The sequence below is a fragment of the Calypte anna genome, chromosome 10 (genome assembly GCF_003957555.1).
Source record: "Calypte anna isolate BGI_N300 chromosome 10, bCalAnn1_v1.p, whole genome shotgun sequence".
In the NCBI taxonomy this organism is placed as follows: Eukaryota; Metazoa; Chordata; class Aves; order Apodiformes; family Trochilidae; genus Calypte; species Calypte anna.
The window spans coordinates 3,420,031-3,436,894 of NC_044256.1; the positions used below are offsets into that span (position 1 = coordinate 3,420,031).

The following is a 16,864-nucleotide window of genomic DNA, read 5'->3' on the forward strand; positions in this document are numbered from 1 at the left end:
GGTGAAAAGAGTAACACTTGAAAAACTGATGGTGCAGTGGGGAATCGAAGCTGCCTCTGTTAGGGTCTGGCTTGGAATCTGCTGTCTGATCAGAGACACATTCTGCTGTAATCAAGATCTAAAATGCTTCTTGAAATTCTGTACCCCAGTAGGGAACTTCTCCCGGATGACACTTGCCATTGACAGAGTCATTTTAAGAGTGAAAAAAATAGTCAGGTACCCTGGGCACTGGACTGGACTCATGAACAACCTAGTGTAGGGATGGTGGGAGGGAAGGAGGGTATTCACAGAGAGAAACGAAGGCTCTGAGAAGAGGTAGGAAGGGGACCCTTTGTTTTTTCCAGTACTTTGATCTCTAAGGAATGCTTCTTGAATCTTCCAGGAGCACCTTCTGCGCAATCATTTCTCAGCTGACGGAGGAAACGCAGCCACTCTTTGAAACCACTATCAAATCCCATTCTGTGTCCGAGGACTCTGATGCTAAATTCACGTGCATAGTGACAGGTAACAGTGTCTTCAAGCAAATAACCTGGTCCTGCCTCACTTGCTGGATTTGTGCTGGTTAAGCTCTAGAGCAAGTGATAACTTGTTAACAACTCCCCCGTTGTCAGGCTGCCAAGTAAAGATTCAGCAGTTGCATGATGATTTCAGCTTTAATTTACAGGAGAGGAAAGGAGGTGGGGAGGATACCTGTGACTGTAAAGAGGCAAAGGCACAGCCTAATGTCTCAGACAAGGCAAAGTAAAGACCAGAAAGTGGAATAAGATGGTTATTGCTTGGGCCAGCTGGATTTTGTTGTCCTAATCTCTGCTAATCCTGGACTCCATAACTCAGGAATGTGGAGTTTTGGACACTAAGGCTATCATAATGGAGACAATTCTGGCTCTCTTTGCAGGCTCTAAATAGTCAGAATGCCACTGTGTTTGCATCAGTGAGACATTTCTGTGTTTGTCAGCATGTGAAATCAAAGCCAGTTTCTGCCCCGTGAGCTAAAATCTAACCTTGGGCAGGAAGGTCTTAGGCCAAAGAATGAAGAAGGAGGAAATTAAGAAGAGATCAGTGCATTGGTGGAAAGGTAAGGGGCTCCTCTGATGGTGAGCTCTTGTCCTTTTTCCATGGTATGCACTTGTTTCCAGCCCTGTGATCCTTTGTGTCGTTGCACATGTTATTTATTCCAATAGGTTACTTAGTGAGAGGCATTAAACAAGTTTGTAAATTTTGGACAGAGGAGGGTATCTCTATTGAGCCTCTTAGTCACAAGCACCAAGACCCCTAAGGTATAAGAAATCTAGTTTGTCATTTGAAACATGCTGTAATTAAGCTGTGCACCAGGAAATGCAGGTTGAGCCATTCTGAGAGCTGCTGGCTTTGAATTCTTGCCTCTTCTCAGATGGATTCACTTGGTTTACAGGTCTGACTTTCTGAACTTGCAGGGATACAACTGGTATATTGATTTGATGCTTGATTTTCAGCAGATCAGTTCCTCCTTCATGGGCAAAAGTGGGCTTCTGCGTAGATATTTCAAGCCCTGCCCCTCAATGATTCATTAGAAGAGCTTTCCCAATTTAAGCTTTTTAAAAGCAAAAGCATTTTCTAGCAAGGGAAGGTGATAGAGCAAATGTAGAAGTGCTGCAGACCCAGAGCATGACTGCTTACTGAAAAGATGTGCCACTGCTCTCCTTTTCAGGATTTCTTAACCCTTTTAAAGTGCCCATTTTTAAGTTCACTGGCTTAAGTCTACCAGCCTGAGGCTGGCAGTTCCCTCTAACAAGTTTACAAAGTCCAAATGATACCATCAGCTCCAAGTGGGCTTTGTCAAGAGCAGAGATGCCTTTGTAAAGATGAGCTCTGTTTCACCATGAGTTTGGATGGCTGACAAGGTAGGAAGTGCCCTTCTTGTGTGATGCCAAGATGCTCAGTTTCCTCTCAAGAGGAAACATAATTCAGTCAGCTCTCCCAACAAAGTCTGGTAAATTCCTTGTCCATGTCCTTCCCAAGACCTCTCCTAGAAAACCTAGGGAAGCTCCTCACTGTCTGTTTTGCAGGAGACATTCTGTCAAGGAATAACTTCCTCTGCTTGTACCAAAATCAAAGTATCGACCACTAGGGACAGATATGTTCTCTGTCTGCTTTGTAGCCCTTCTTGCAGTCCACCCTTGCTCTCACTATGGTTGTTCCAGTTTTGGATGCCCTACTGGTACTGGCATAACACAACTGGGTGTATTCCACCCGATACTGGTCTCATTTTCAGTGTCAAATGAGCATCTTCAGCATGTAGCCTGTCACAGTATTTTCAACCCTGATACACTAGACTGGGGGTTGTCTTTATGCACTGAAATTGATAAGCCTACAAAATTAGGAATCTTCATGGGAATGTCCTTCAGAGCAGCCTGGACTACCTATGCCATACGATCCTCTCTTGCATGTGGTCCTGTGGACTGTTTTAGGACCTCAGGGTCTCTTTGGGAGAGAAGGGCATGAGGTGGAAAGGAAACTCAGACTGCAAAGTCTGACCAGGCATTTAGATATCCCCCCCCTGCCACGATGTTTACATTCAGCTGGGAGATATTACAGGGAGAAAGGAAGTGGTGGTTTCATACCTGGCCAGTGACCAGGGTGGAACCAGCTCCATCCCACTGCTGTGGCTGGAGTCCAAGGACACTTTGGTTCACAGACTTGCAGGAGGCAAAGGGCAGATGGTCAGCTGCTCCTGTTTTGACTCGCAAGCCCCAAATATGGGTACCTGACCTACAATAACATTTTAATTTTTTTTTCCTGCTTCTTGACCAACAATGGGAGTTACAGGGTAGTCCAAAATCTGTGAATACCAGTGACTTGCTGGGCATGTCCTGGGAAGGCAGCAAGATGCAAATGTTTGGAGAGCTGGTCTCCCAAATGTGCTGGATGGTACAGAAAGGAAAAAAAACAAGTCAGACAGAGTCAGACATCCTTGTGCTCTTGAGTGGTTACATAAACCATAAACCCTTCATTGCTCCTGTTGCCTGGTTCTGCCTGGTATCAGTGTCCCTGGTACATCTGCTTTGATGGTTTTGGGTCAAATCCTGCATCATTTATGACTTGTTTTCTTTTTTAAACAAAATTAGTTCATCCTTTGTTCTCTGAGAGATGTTAAAAAGGGAGGAGAACATTTCCATCTACTGTGCAGTTTCTTGCAGGACAGAGCACACTCTGCTTGTCTGCACCAAGTGTTTTCCTTGGTGGGTTCTGTCCAGACTTAAGGATCTCAAGGCTCATCACTCCTTCCCAGTGAGTGGATACTGGGCTCTTCAGAGAGTGCTCCTTACTGGAGGTGCTACTAGAAGGATTTTACAATTTTTTCAGTCATTTCTGTGTCACTTTGACTGTGAAGCAGATTTGTCGGCTTCTGGGGGCCTGGGTATGTGACCACTTGTAAGGGAGCAAGGCCAACCAGGAGAGGTGATGACTGGATCCAGGCAAGACCATTGTCTGTCAATCCCAGTACAAAGTGCTGTGCCCAGGAACAGTCTGGTTGTGTTGAAGGACTACAGAGGGGAAAAGACTCCGCCCGTGGTTTGGGGAGGGGTGCTGGGGTAAAGTGAGTAGACAGTCCTGTGCTTAGTGTATGAGGATTTTAATAAGTGTGAAGGAGTTCAACTTGTGGCATCTGTGGTGGCATCTGTGGTGGACTTCCTGGGGCCGTGTCTGAAGGGTGAGAGTGAAGTGTTTGCATGAAGGATGTCTTGAGAAATTCAGGGGCTGCAAGAGGGGTGGATGGGTGGCAGTGGGCACAAGAGCAGAGAGCAGGCTGGTGGGAGCTGAGGATGTCTGGGTTTGGGGCAGCCAGGGCAAGTGAGAGATGGAGAATGAGAGCTGCTCACGTGCCAGTCCCCACAGTTGTGTGGGGAACTCCTGCTCATAGTGAGTATCCGTCCCTCCTGTCAGCATTGCTGCAGTCCTTGTCTTCAGATTTAAATCCATAAAGCCAGAAAGGATGAGAACCTACCATGACTTAATTTCTTGCAAAACCACTTGAAGTCCCCAGCACAGATAGCTTGTGTAGATCAGAAAGAGAAAACGGTGGAGTTAGGTATAACTGTTCTAAACCCTTTCCAGCTTCCCAGGTTTCAGAAGACTCCATCCCTCCACCCCAAAAAATCCAAAGAGGAAAGTTGTTTTAACCAGAGATTCTCTGGATGATTTTGGATAGTTATTGCAAGAACTGTTTTGGATAAGGCCACCAAAGCTCTGAAGATTTCTCAGATTTTCACAACCTTGGGACTGTTGGATCTAAACCTGGCAATCTCTATAATAATAATTAAAAAGAAAAAATAAAAAATTCATGCTCAGTGGCTGGCCATCCTGCTGGAACAATGCTGCTGGAAGACACGCTTCCTAAAATGCTCTGTCTGGGATGGAAGATGCACAGCAGATGCCTGCCCTCCTCCCCAGGAATGCCCCACACTGCTCTGGCTGCAGCTCCTGGTGGATGCAGGGAACCAGCTGCCAGCAAATCCCTCTTGGAGCCAGCTGCAGCAGGGAGTGACAGGTTTTGGAGGGGCAAGCACCTGATGTTGGGATGGCTGCTGTGTCCTGCAACAAACTGAAGTGAAGGGTGGGCATCGGGTTCCCTGCAGCCTTGGCTCAGCCACCCCATCCCACTGGCACCCTTTAAACTGTCCCGTTGTGGCAGCTGGGCGGCTGCAGATGTTGTGGCTGCAGGGGATATGCCAGGGGTAGCAGGGACCAGGGGAGTTGATTCCCCACACAGCAGGGGAATTTATTTGCTCAGCAGGCTGAAGATGGATGGAGGGATGGGGTTGTCAGCAGCACATCCCCGCCCCAGTGGAGTGCAGGGCATGCCAGGGAGCCTTGTCCCTGCACAGGCATCTCTCCATCCCCTGCTTGGCTCTGGTTACAGCCCCTGGGGGAGGGACAGCTGGTGTTTGAACAGGCAGCTGGGGAGGTGGGAAGCCTTTCAGCATCCCCCAGTCAGCACTTGCCTGTCTCTCCCTTGGGCCACAGAAGGGGCTGGTCCCTCCTTGCCTGCGCTGGGCTTGTAGGGCAGTAGCCCCCAGGATGGAGCAGGTAGCCTCAAGGACATGAGTGGCACAGGTCAAAGGGAGTTTTGGCTTAACAGGAGGAAAAGCTTTTCGTGGAGGCACTGTGCAGCCACAGAAATTGCAATTCTTTCCAGCAGGTGTCAGCTGGGAATGGGAATCAGCTGCAGGGGCCATGAGGGGATATCACACGGCTTCTCAGAAATTATATGCTGGCATTTCCTGGAATGAAGTGCTGTGGTTGCTGTTTGCAGGATTATTAGGAAAATCTGCCTGCCTGCTGCAAGCTGTGGGGCCTCCCGAAAGTCTCACGTGCAGAGCAGCCTGTGGGAAGGGAAGGATTGTTCTGGGCAATGTCTGAGCTGCGTAGGAAAACTGTTTTGTTCCTCACCCCTGGGCAGAAAGAAACAGCCACAGGTTCATTCAGCCCAGGGTCCTGCTCCCAAACAGAGCCAGTAGCTAATATCTGTGGATAATATAAGCAGTAGCAGTGATCCCTGGTGATCCCATCCCCTAGGATAGTCTCATGGCTCTCCTCAGGTGAGTAATTTAGGGCTCATTTACTTCAGCCACAGGTGTCTTGAGGGCTTTGCACTTCTTCTAGAAACTGGAGGAAAAAGGCTCTAGCCAACAGAAAGCCAAAGCTAAAAAGATGTAGAGGCAGTGAGGATGGAGAGGGTAGATGCCAAGAGAGTAAAATCTGGTCTGTGGGGGTGTCTGGGCTATGGGGGTGTTCATGTCCTGTTGTTCATGGAGGAGAGCAGGAAAGGAAAACTGCTCCCAAAAACTACTTCCCCAAGCCAGGGGGTTAAGCTCCTTGAGGTGCGAGAGGACACTGACTTGAGAGCCCCAATAAGCAATGGAGGGGGGGCAAGGACTGTATCACAGGAGCAGATTGGGGCTGGAGGAACCAAGCAATAGGTGAAGATGAGATTTGGTGTGTGTTGCTTTTCTGACCAGAGATATTTTGAATCAGCTAAAGCCGGGGTGAATTCCTGCTGGTGACTCTTTGTTCTCACTGTGGAACCTTCATGGGAGCAGGAGTAAGATAGGCTCAGGCATTGCTACAATCTTCCAGCATCTCTGGCTGGAGGAAGTTGGAGGCTCCTCACATTGGACATGGAAAGGTGTGGGAAAACAGTCTGCGGAGGCTTAAGGATTCCATGTGCACATCAATATGATTGTATGAAATCGTATATTAGCAACTTGCACTCACTTTATATAGAGAAGCCTTGTTTACACCATCTTATCAAGCAGGTGGCTTTGTATTCCAATTACACATACCATTCTCACGGAAAGATTCTTCTCACATAATTATTTTCCTCTTCTGTTGCCAATTAAGTTATCTCTTTCCCAGTAGCTCATTCTCAGAAAGCCTCTAACTAGGCCTCAATAACCATTAACCCAATGTGGCCTAAATTGAAGTAAGTCAGGATTGCTCACAACCTGGATATTTCTGAACTGTTTCCCCAACAGAAAGGGTCATGATCAGCCCTGGAACCTCTAGGCTGGCAGCTGGGAAGTATCCAGGATAGGATACTTCCAGAGCCCTCTCCAGAGCCATAGGGTATGAACACTCCGAATATTCCCTGAGAGCCCTTGCTGGCCCCATGCCAGGCCTGATCACTTGGTGCATTCAGGGGTCCTGGGGATGGTGGGAAGACCCTTGAGGACTGGTGAGGGCAAGCAGCATGCTGGACTCCTTCACTTGGGCAGCAGGGAAAGCCAGCAGGGGCATTTGCAGGACATCAGCTTCGGATATCTGCCTTGGGGCTTCAAACAACTGTTGAGCTCATGACTTAAGCAGAGGCATGACGTGGTCACTGAAACTTTTATCCCAGGCCCTCAGGGTCAGCTTGGCTCTGCTGGGAGCTCTGGGTGAAGTAAGGGAACCAGTCTTGGCCACTGGCTGGAGCAGTTTTCCCCTGAAAACAGCTAGTTCTGGAGCCTCTGTCAGGGGCAGGTGAGGGCTGTGGCTAGTGCTGGTCCGTGTGGGGCACTCATGCTGATCCACCACCTCTGTCAGTGCCAGGGGGATGTGGCTGCGTGCCCAGCCTGCTCGCCAGCCAGTCACACATGTCATGATGTCATTCTACTGAAAAAGCAGGTGACATCTGTTGTCAAGTGACATTTGTAGGACACTGAGCTGGCTGTGATGCAATCAAGGTTGTTGCTGTTGAATGGAAACTTTGGGATCAGCTTACGGGCTGTGACACCGAGTGAAATGCTGTGAGCTCCATGGAGGGGCGAGCGCCTCTTTTCTAACCTTAGCCTCGGGCTCATCAAAACATGTCACCTCCCAGGAAAGTGACAGTATGCTCACCTTCTCCTGGCCAGTGTTATGGGAGATGATCATGTGATCCTTTTCCCTCTGCTCAGGAATGAAGTGCTGGGATTTTTTTCTCAAAAATAGCCCAATTCCTGGGAGTGATAAAAGGCTTGGATAAGCCTGTCAGGTTTCCATTCACAATACTTTTTTTTTTTTTTTTCTGATGTATCATTTAAAGCATGCATTGAGCCTGGAATAACATGTTCTGTTCTGCTGGATTGTCCCCTCGGGAGCAGGATTGCAGCTTCTCACCCCCTGCTATCCCCTCTCTCTGCTCTCTCAGGGTACCCGCAGCCCGAGGTGACGTGGTACAAGGATGATGAAGAGATGGATCGCTACTGTGGGCTGCCCAAGTATGAGATATCCCAGCATGGGAACCGACACACCCTGCAGCTCTACAAGTGAGTAAAGCACCCGCCTGGGCTTGGTGATGGAAGTTGGCCCCAGAGTGATGGGCCTTCCCCTTCAGTTCTTCACTCTGATGACTCTTCCATCACATCAGCATAAAATCCATTATTTCTGTCCAGGGGTCACTGCCATGCCAGATGTAAGAGGAATCATCACAGAATGACAGAATCATTTGGGTTGGAAAGGACCTCTGAGATAATCAAGTCCAACCCTTAATCCACTACCACTGTAGTTCCAGATCATGGCACTCAGTGCCACCTCCTGTCTCTTTTTAAAAACCTCCAGGGACAGAGAATGAGAATCCACCACGTCCCTCGGCAGCCCATTCCAATGCCTCATCACCCTCTCTGTAAAGATTTTTTTCCTAATATCTAACCTAAACCTCCCTTGGCAGAGCTTAAGCCCATGCCCAAGTAAGGTCAGGAGAAACTCCTCTCTCTGGAGCCTTCCAGTGCTGGTAGCAGCGTGTGCTATGGCTGCACCAGGCAGGAGCTGAGCATTAGGGCTGGGTGAAGGTGAGCGAAGGAGAAGCACTGGCTACCTCCAGGATGATAGTCCAGGGGATGAGGCAGGGGGAAAGGGCTGCAGCTGTGACCCAGGTGGGCATCTCCTGGCTCTCAGCGTGAGGGTGGGGAAGGAAAGGGCTACTTTGGCACTCGGTGGAGCTGAGTGCCTCCTTTGTCCAGCCCTGACTACCAGCTTCTTTTAGCTTTAAATGAGGACTGTTTCTGGAGAGCCAGGCACCCCGTGTCCCCAGCAAGCAGAGACCTGTCACACCTCCAGTCCTGGATTTGGGATGTCAGACAGATGCAGAACCTGAAAAGTGCAGAACCTTGGTGCTGCTGATAGTCCTCTCAACCTCCTCCCTCCAGCCTGGGCTTTTCTGCTGCCCCAGCTCTGCTCCAGGTTTCTGTCAGAGGCAGCAGGCACCTGCTTGTGCTGATGCCTGTGAAGCGGGATGGGAAGGCTTTGTTGAGCCAGGAGGGCAGAGGAAGAACAGAAATATCCTGTAGGCTGTGAAGAGCTGAGAGGAGAAGATCCTGCAGAGGAATGTGGCCAAGAACAGTCACCTGTTGCTCGCTGGTCCTCCTCCATCACAGCCCTCTCTTACCAGAGTTACTGCCCAGGGGGTGGCCGGGCACTGGTTTAACATCCAACTTGCTTGTCTCTTAGTGCTGAGAACAGTCAGAACCTGGGGAGGGAGGCCAGCCCCAGGCCTCCAGACCTACTGTGGGCATCCCAAGGGCCACGTCTTCATCTTCTGGCCCCTCTGGAGCAAGAAGCGGGAGAGCGTGCGTGCCCGTGTGCCCAGCAGTAGTGCCTGGGGAGGACGGGCAGGTCTCATGCAGAGCTTTTGGTTTCCAGGTGCCAAGAAGAAGATGCAGGCATTTACCAGGCCTCAGCTAGAAATACCAAAGGCATTGTGTCCTGCTCTGGCGTGCTGGAAGTGGGAACCATGACGGAATTCAAAATCCATCAGAGGTGGTTTGACAAAATAAAGAGAAAAGCTGAAGAAAAGCTGCAAGAGATAGAACAGGGCAAGAAACGAGGGAAAGAAAATGTGGAGGTGGAGAAGTTGCAGGGAATGAGCCCCGATCGGCTCCAGAGAAAGCGGAGGCTGGCCAGGGATCTGAATCTCCAGTCGGGAGCCTCTCCGTGGGAGAAGGAGGATGCAGCAAAAGTTCATGTTGCTGATTCTCAGTCCAGATTACAGGAGGATATTGCTGAGCCAAAGGAGCAGCCAGGCAGTGCCGTGATGGGCTTTCCAAAGAAACTGATGGAACCTTTGAAAGCGGAGGTGACCACCAATGGAGATGCCTCTTTGGAAAATGTGGAGGAGAAAGGGAACAGCTTTCTCACATACATCTATGAGACAGTGGAGAACCTAGCAGCTAACCCAGTGGCGAAAGACACTGCAGCCAAAAAGAAAAAGAAGGTGGAGGCTCCTCCAGCAGCAAAGCAGGAAGTTTCCAAGAGGGAAGAGAGTGGGCGAGACAGGGCCAACCCCTCTACAAATCCAAGGTTTGCCCCTTCTGTCCCCTTACGCAGGAATGCGCGTCTGAGGCTGGCGAATGATCAAGAAGTAGAAAACAGTCCAAAAATCAATGAGCCTGGGAAAGCTGTGACTCAGGACACTAAAATCAATGGTGACATGCACTTCTCTTTAAAAGAGATGTATTTTGATAAGCAAGTGGATCTGGCAGCAGGGAAGGAGGAGGTGGGAACTGAGGAAGAGGCTGCAAATGCAGCTGCCCCGCAGCCTGCGGCAATCAGCAGACAGACAGAGGATGCTCCGTCGTCCTCAAAGGTGTTGGAGAAAGGACCTGTGTCATCTGAGGGACAGAACGCCCAGCACCACGCACAGAAATCAGAGGGAAACAAAGCCGCCAGTCCAGAGGTAACTGGGACTGATAGCAGCCAATGGAAGGGCTGCAACAAGAAAATGGTCTTGCTGCACGGTGGCACCGGCCTCGGGAGGCTGCTTGTACCCCATGGGCAGCCTCTGCTGCCAAGGCTTCCTAGGTCTCCACTGACAAATGCTCCCAGGAAAATGGGCTTCCCAGACTTGGTGTTCCCAGACAATGGAGCTTCCACCCCATCTCCCAATAAATGTCAGGCAAGGTGGTGAGGAGGGATGTACGTCAGGGCGTGCTGCGAGTGCTCCTGTTTAATTGGCGCGCTGACCTCATGCAGAGCGTTCCCAAATCAGTTCAGCAGGGAGGACTGAATGGTTATTTATAGCTGGGGGTGGGTGCCTTGTGCCTGGGGCAGGCAGCAAGACTGATGGCATCTCTTCAGTTCACCTAAGCCAGAGCTTCAGCTTCAGAAGCCGCCACAGGCATTTAATGAGCCCCCCATGCAAATGAGTGCCATGTGCCAGGTACCCCACGTGAGCTGCACCAGGCAGGGCCTGGGGTTTGTTTACAGTGCAACGTGTATACAGTAGATCCAGGCTATTTTTTGGCTCTTCCCAGTTGGAAAAACTCTGTTGCAACACTCATTGTGGTGGTGCTGAAGTGCCAGGGCACAGCACCTGCTCCTGACCCTCACTCTGCATCTTTTAGTCAACTTCTATTTTTGTCACTTAACCTGAAGTTTTTCCATGAAAATATTAGATCGGAAGGTACCAGAGGTTTCAGGGTTTTATTTTTACTTTTCTCTTCTGTGGTAAGAGGTTGTCTGAGTCCAATTTGCGGGTGCCATCAGGATCTGGGGTTTGAGCTGTGGTAGGTTCACCCTTTTGATACCAATCAAGTCTGTCAGAGGAGGCATCCTCTAGGTGCAGCCACCTCACGGAATGCAAATCCTTTAGGATGTGGAAACATCCACGATACAGAAAGTGGGACTGCTGAGTGCTCCAGTTAAAAAAAAAAATCCTTTTCTTGCCTTTCTAGGTTTCTTTAGTCATAGGCAGGAGCACCATTCACTGGTAAGATGGGAAGCATCTGGGTGCTGACCTTGCCACAGTGCATCAGCCTGAACCCATCTTTAGCCTCACCCACCAGCACCAAATATTGCTGCAGAAATTATTGGTGCAGGTGTGAGCCCATGGCAAAGCAATCAGTTTTCTCCCTCTCTGCTGCTTTTCTATGCCCCCTTCTCTCCAGAAGGGGGGAAGGTGTTGATATGCAGCAGCCAGGCTTGGGCTGTCAGCGCTGTGCCTTTGACATGCCTCAAGGTATTTTGCTCTTCAAAGGCTCACTCACAGGGGGAAACCCTTAACTTGTCAGCTGGTGTGTCTCTGAGGAGACAAAAGGGAATGCTTTAGATATGAATTTGAATGCTTCAGATGGTTGGTGATGCTGAGGGAAATGCTCAGCTTTTCTGTGACCAAGTAAGCCATTTTAAAGCCCTTCAAAGATGACTCTGAATGTGTGTGAGGTTATTTTCACACCCCAGGACACAAGATGCCTGTCTTTTTCTTTTTTAATCTTTCCCTTAAACAAGACAGAGTTGTAGCATGAGTGTTTTCCTGGCCCTGGGACCCAGCTGGGCCTCATGCTCAAGGCTTCTCTTTTGAGCTGGATTTATCCATAGCAGAGAAGCTTGCAAAATGCCAGACCACAACCAGTCTCTGAACATCCTCAAGCACGAGAGCAGAGAAGAAGCTGGATTTGCATGATGGTCTTGCTTACCTTTGAAACTGATGCTTTTATTATATTTCCTTTAGATGCCTGTAGCTAATGTGTTTTATGATTGCCTAAGGACAGACGCTTTTCTGAAAAGCTCCTGGGAAGTTTTTCTCAATAAGCTTTAGTTTGTGCACCAGTGCTAAGCAAATGTGTTTTAAGTGCTCTTCAGCCACAGTGATGTCCCCATTGACCAGCACCATTGTATAGAGGCACCTCTGGGAACCACCAGCCCTGGTCCACCTCCAGCCCCCCTGGGCATGGTGCTGCTTATTCCCTTGAGCAGAGGGACCAGGGCTGGCCCTGCTGTTGGGCTGTGGCCATCCCAATATTTTCCATACCACGGAGGACCTGTGATACAAGCACTGTGGTAAAACACAGTGGGGTTTCACTTCATGAAGCCCATTTGTCTCTTAAAATCATAGCCACCAAATCATTTCATTGGGAAGAGATCTTTAAGGTCATCCAGTCCAACTGTTAACCCATCACTGCCAAGGCCACCACTAACCCAGGTCCCTCAGCACCATGTCTCCAGATGTCCTACCACTTCTTACCTGGGAGAGGAGAACCTGTTGTGTGCACGCCCTGTTCCCTGGTGAGTGTCCTGATGTTGCCAGTGGAGCATCAGCCAGGCACATAGCATCACCACCTCCCCTGAGCCTTCTACAAAAATAGGTAGTGCCCCTTGGCTGGAGGCTTTCTCCAGATCTCCTGGGGATACAGCTCAGCCATCACAGCTTGCTGAAAAGCCTGCTGGTGTGCAGCTGCAGTCGGAAACATTTGAGCTTCCCAAATGTCAAAGAAACAGGACTGTTGAGTAGTGTAGATAACATCACGGGGTAGGGTTTCACTATTAAATCATTTGGGTGGCCTCACCCTGATAACGTGTGACAAGCTGATCAGCCCATCTGAGTGGAGGTGGCAGATGGAGCATAGAGGGGAGCACTGAGGCTTGAATAGGAGCAGGGAAATGATACAAGGTTTTGGCAATGGGTGGTACAAACAGAAAGGTTGTGCTTCTTGGGAAGGGGCCCTGCCAGAGGAGATGGAGTTAAAAGCCATCGAGGGTTTCAGAGGGGCTGATCTCCTGCCTCTTCATGAGTTTAAAGGCAGAAGAGATGGAGGTGATTAAAAGAAAAAACCTAAGTGTTTTGTGCAGGGTGACAGGGGGCTGTGGGACTCACTGCCATGGGATGATGGTGAAGCCAGGAGGCCCTGGAGGAGTGAGTATCAGTGTTACCAGGCTAACACTTAACAATTCGAGCACAACTTGGGACATGTCATAAGGTACAGGTGGACCACAAGCACCAATGAGCAAATCCAGGCAGCAAAATTATGCTAATTTTGTATTTTCTTTTTTTAACTAGGTTGCAGCAGCAGCAGTGGGACAGTCTGCTAGTGACCTAAAACATCCAGTGTCTGGTCCAACCATAGAGACTAGTCAGCAAGCCAGTAAGTTAGAGGAGATCAGGAAAGAGACACCTGTCTGCCAGGAGAGTGGGGGAATGGGGAAAAGGATAAATCCTCGGCTGAGGCCTCAGGAGCCACCAAAGCCACCAGCACCTTCTCCAGACCATATGCAGTCCAGCAAGGAGCACCCTCCTTCTACGAAACCAGCAGGACATTCCCATGGTCTCGAGGGCAGAAAGACCCAACAAGGACTATTAAATCAAGATGACAAAAGGCAAGGTGAGAAAGAACCATTGCTAAAGAAATCAAGTCCTCCAGAACCTGGAGAAAATGGTCATCTCAAGCCAATCAGGCATCAGACGGCAGTCAAGGATGGGAAGAACAAAGAGGCAGGAGCAGAGCTGCCCAGGAACCGTTCCAGTGTGCAGGCAGGAGGGAGTTCAGCAGCTCCATCTCCTGGGGCTGCACACAGGGAGGCAGGAGGAACAACACCCTTCGGACATCAGGAGACTGTGGTGCCAGCTCCTGCTTCAGTCCAAATTGCCAAGGCAGATCTGGGTCCTGGTCCTGCAGCGGGGTCAGTGATGGCTCCAGAGGCAGCGCTTGCAGCTCACGGTGCCCCAGTGATGGAGGCCACAGCAGGAGAGGTCCCGTCTGGAGCCCAGGTGCTGCTTCCTGCGAGCAGAGAAACAGAAATCAAATGGGCAGGTGGGTCTGCTCCACAAAAGAAGTTTCCAGACAGCACATCAGGGGAGAGGAGTGGCAAACCAGTGCCAATGGGATCTCAGGGGAAGGAAGGGCGAGAGCAAACAGCCACAGCTCCACGTCATGAACCAGCAGCACCTTCAGGCACTTTTGAAGGAGGTGCTGAGGTTCAGCCACAAGTACCACTGATCCTGCCTGGCCCTGAGATGCCTCAGGAGATATCTTTGGAGGAGAAGATGCAGCACAAAAACCTTGTTTCATCCTTGAAGAACTATCTGTTGCTGCTTTTAAAAATGTCAGATAGCAGTAAGGATGCCATGGATGAAGATGCTGACCCCAGGGACAAGGAGCAGCTCGGTGCAGAGGAGGTCATGCTCCCAGAAATAGGCATAGCAGGCCTGAGCCCCCGCACCTCCAGGAGAGTTTTGGAAAAGGTACAAAACAATCAGCTCTTCCAGACAGCAGAGAACTTGCCTCTCACCCCCAGGACATCCCGGCGGATCACGGGCATGATTAATGAGGAATTTGTTACCAGCAAGGAGATGCTGGATTGCAAGCCTGTGCCACCTAAGAGACGGAGCCGGCTGGCTCCTGAGGCAGAGGGGTCATCCCAGCTCTCCGTGCCCTCCATCGTGGTGGGCAGTGTGCCAGCAGCAGGAGTGGGGCAACCTCCTCATGGTATTTCTCATTTGCCTCCAGCAGGCCCTGAAAAAGAGAGTCCCAGTGACCCTCTGGCAGTGCTACCATGTGCCACGCCAGAGGAGCTTGCTTCTGGGGCCCGGCGCAAAATATACCTGCCAAAAGCCAAGCAGGCAGGGGAGGAAGAGGAGGCCACCCCGGAGAGCCCAGGGTACACGAGAAGTCCGACTGTCTCCCCACGGCAGTCCAGGAAGAACATGGCCATGCTGCAGTCACCCGCTCCATCCCCTCCGGTGGAGCCACGCTTGCCAGCCCTCACGAAGAAGATGGCCACTCTGGAGGTTCCTAAGCTCTATGAGGAGCCCACGGGTGACAGTGGTGGTGACCACAAGGTCCCTGAAGATGCTAAGCCAGAAGCACAGCCAGCAGAGTCCAAGAAAGCGAGTAATCCGTTCAAAGGTAGGGGAAGAGGTCGCTCCCAGGAAGTGTGTTTCCTTATTGCCTCCAAAGGGAGAGCCTGGCCACCTGGGTTGATGACAGTCAGCTGGGGCCACCAGAGTTCTGTGCATTTTGCAAGGTTTTCAGCATTGCCCTTTGGCCACGTGAATGACAAAAGTCTGTCCCAGGACTTCTTCCTAGTGTAGGGAAGGCAGAGGAGTGCAAGAGGCAGCAACACTGAGGCTGTCGACCTCCCCAGCCTGCACTTCCATGGCCAAAAGGGAACCCTCTGGTGGTCCCTGATCTGCACATCCTGGTCCTCACCATGTCTGGTGCTGGTCAGGACTCCACCGGGCACCAACAGGGTGCATGCTCCTTTTCCACCTCCACTGTCAATGCTAATTTGATTTTTCATGGCATGGAATCGGGACAGGTGTAATCCTGGTGTTGAAGTTCTTGGTTGGAATCAGGTGGTAACCTCACAGCAATAGTCTTGCAAAAGTAAACTCAATAAACTCCAGCCTCAGTAGATAAATACATACTCCAGCATTGCATGGTGCTTTCCTCTGGTGCATGCCTCTGCCCCAGCCCCACTCAGTATTGCAGTGCTGCCCTGCTGCATGAGTTTTTTGTACACTTGTATCCCAACATATTTATCCAGGGAGAGCTCTGAGGCCTTTGTGGGGAAGACAGTGTTATTCCAGGCTGTACTGACATACGTGTGAGACCCGACACCAACGTCCTAAAGAGCAGTACTGTGTGTCTCACCATCCATCTCTCTGCACCCTGTCCTCAGCTCCACAGGTGGTTCGGAAGATCAGAGCAGAACAATTTTCTGACGCCTCAGAAAACCTGAAACTTTGGTGCCAGTTCTTCAATATTTTGAGTGATTCGAAGTTGACGTGGTACAAGGACGAGATCCCTGTTGCAGAAGCCCAAAGGAGGTAACCTACCAGCTCCACTTCGTTGTAGTCCTTGGTTCATGTGTTAAATCCAGCTCCGTCCATTTCCTGGAGTGAAGGGAGATGAGGGAAGCTCATTGCCTGGCACGGTGCGTTGTGGACTTTATTTTCTCTGTGCCTGGGGAGGGGGCGATGGTCGCCCAGATTGGGAATTGCTGTCAAATTTAGCCTTTTGATAGCAGCCTGGCTTGAGGGCTGATGCTCTGAGTAGCATAGCCTGGGACAGGGAGGGAGGCGCTGAGCCCAAACCTGAGGGAGGGCAGGGAAGGTGCTGTGCCCATCTCAGAGTTCTGAGAGCTGGGTGTGGGCTGCAAAAGCGGGACTCCAAAGTGATAACGTGGGAGGGTGGCAGCTGTGATCCTGGAGGCTTCTTTGGGTGCATTATGGAGAGCAACTTGTTCTCAGGCTTGTGTGGGAACATCATCCACATAGGATAGTATTTTCTTGATGCCTCTGAGCATCCCTGGAGCTCCCTTCATCATGACTGGGCAGAAAGAGGTGCTTTCTGGGGCAGAAACCTTCTCCTGTAGCAGACATTTGAGCTGGGGCAGGTGGATCAAGAGTGGCCATTGCCTCTAGCTGACCAGAGCAGAACCTGCTCAGCCAGCAGGTCTCAAGATGAGGCTCCCTCCTCATCCCTCTGCAGCTTGCCATCCCCTTTGCTGGTTCCTGCTGGCCATACAGGGCAGCCACAGGCCTTTGGTTCTTTGTCTGTGTCTGGTGTGTTGCCACCTTGGCTGGAGGAACTGCCAGCCCAAAGCTTGGTGCTGCAGGCTGCAGAAGACCAGGAGCCTGCCCATGAGG

General features: G+C 50.5%; 1 protein-coding gene across 5 annotated transcripts in view; it reads left to right on the forward strand.

Moving 5' to 3' along the window:
- The window catches only part of ALPK3 (alpha kinase 3), a 33,865-nt gene that overhangs the window by 12,964 nt on the left and 4,037 nt on the right, over window positions 1-16,864 (forward strand). For all 5 annotated transcript variants that reach the window (XM_030457177.1, XM_030457178.1, XM_030457181.1 and 2 more), the window contains 5 exons: window positions 383-504; window positions 7,652-7,769; window positions 9,142-10,174; window positions 13,274-15,119; window positions 15,895-16,042. In XM_030457177.1, coding sequence (XP_030313037.1) covers window positions 383-504; window positions 7,652-7,769; window positions 9,142-10,174; window positions 13,274-15,119; window positions 15,895-16,042 — 3,267 coding nt within the window. The remainder of the gene's footprint in view (window positions 1-382; window positions 505-7,651; window positions 7,770-9,141; window positions 10,175-13,273; window positions 15,120-15,894; window positions 16,043-16,864) is intronic.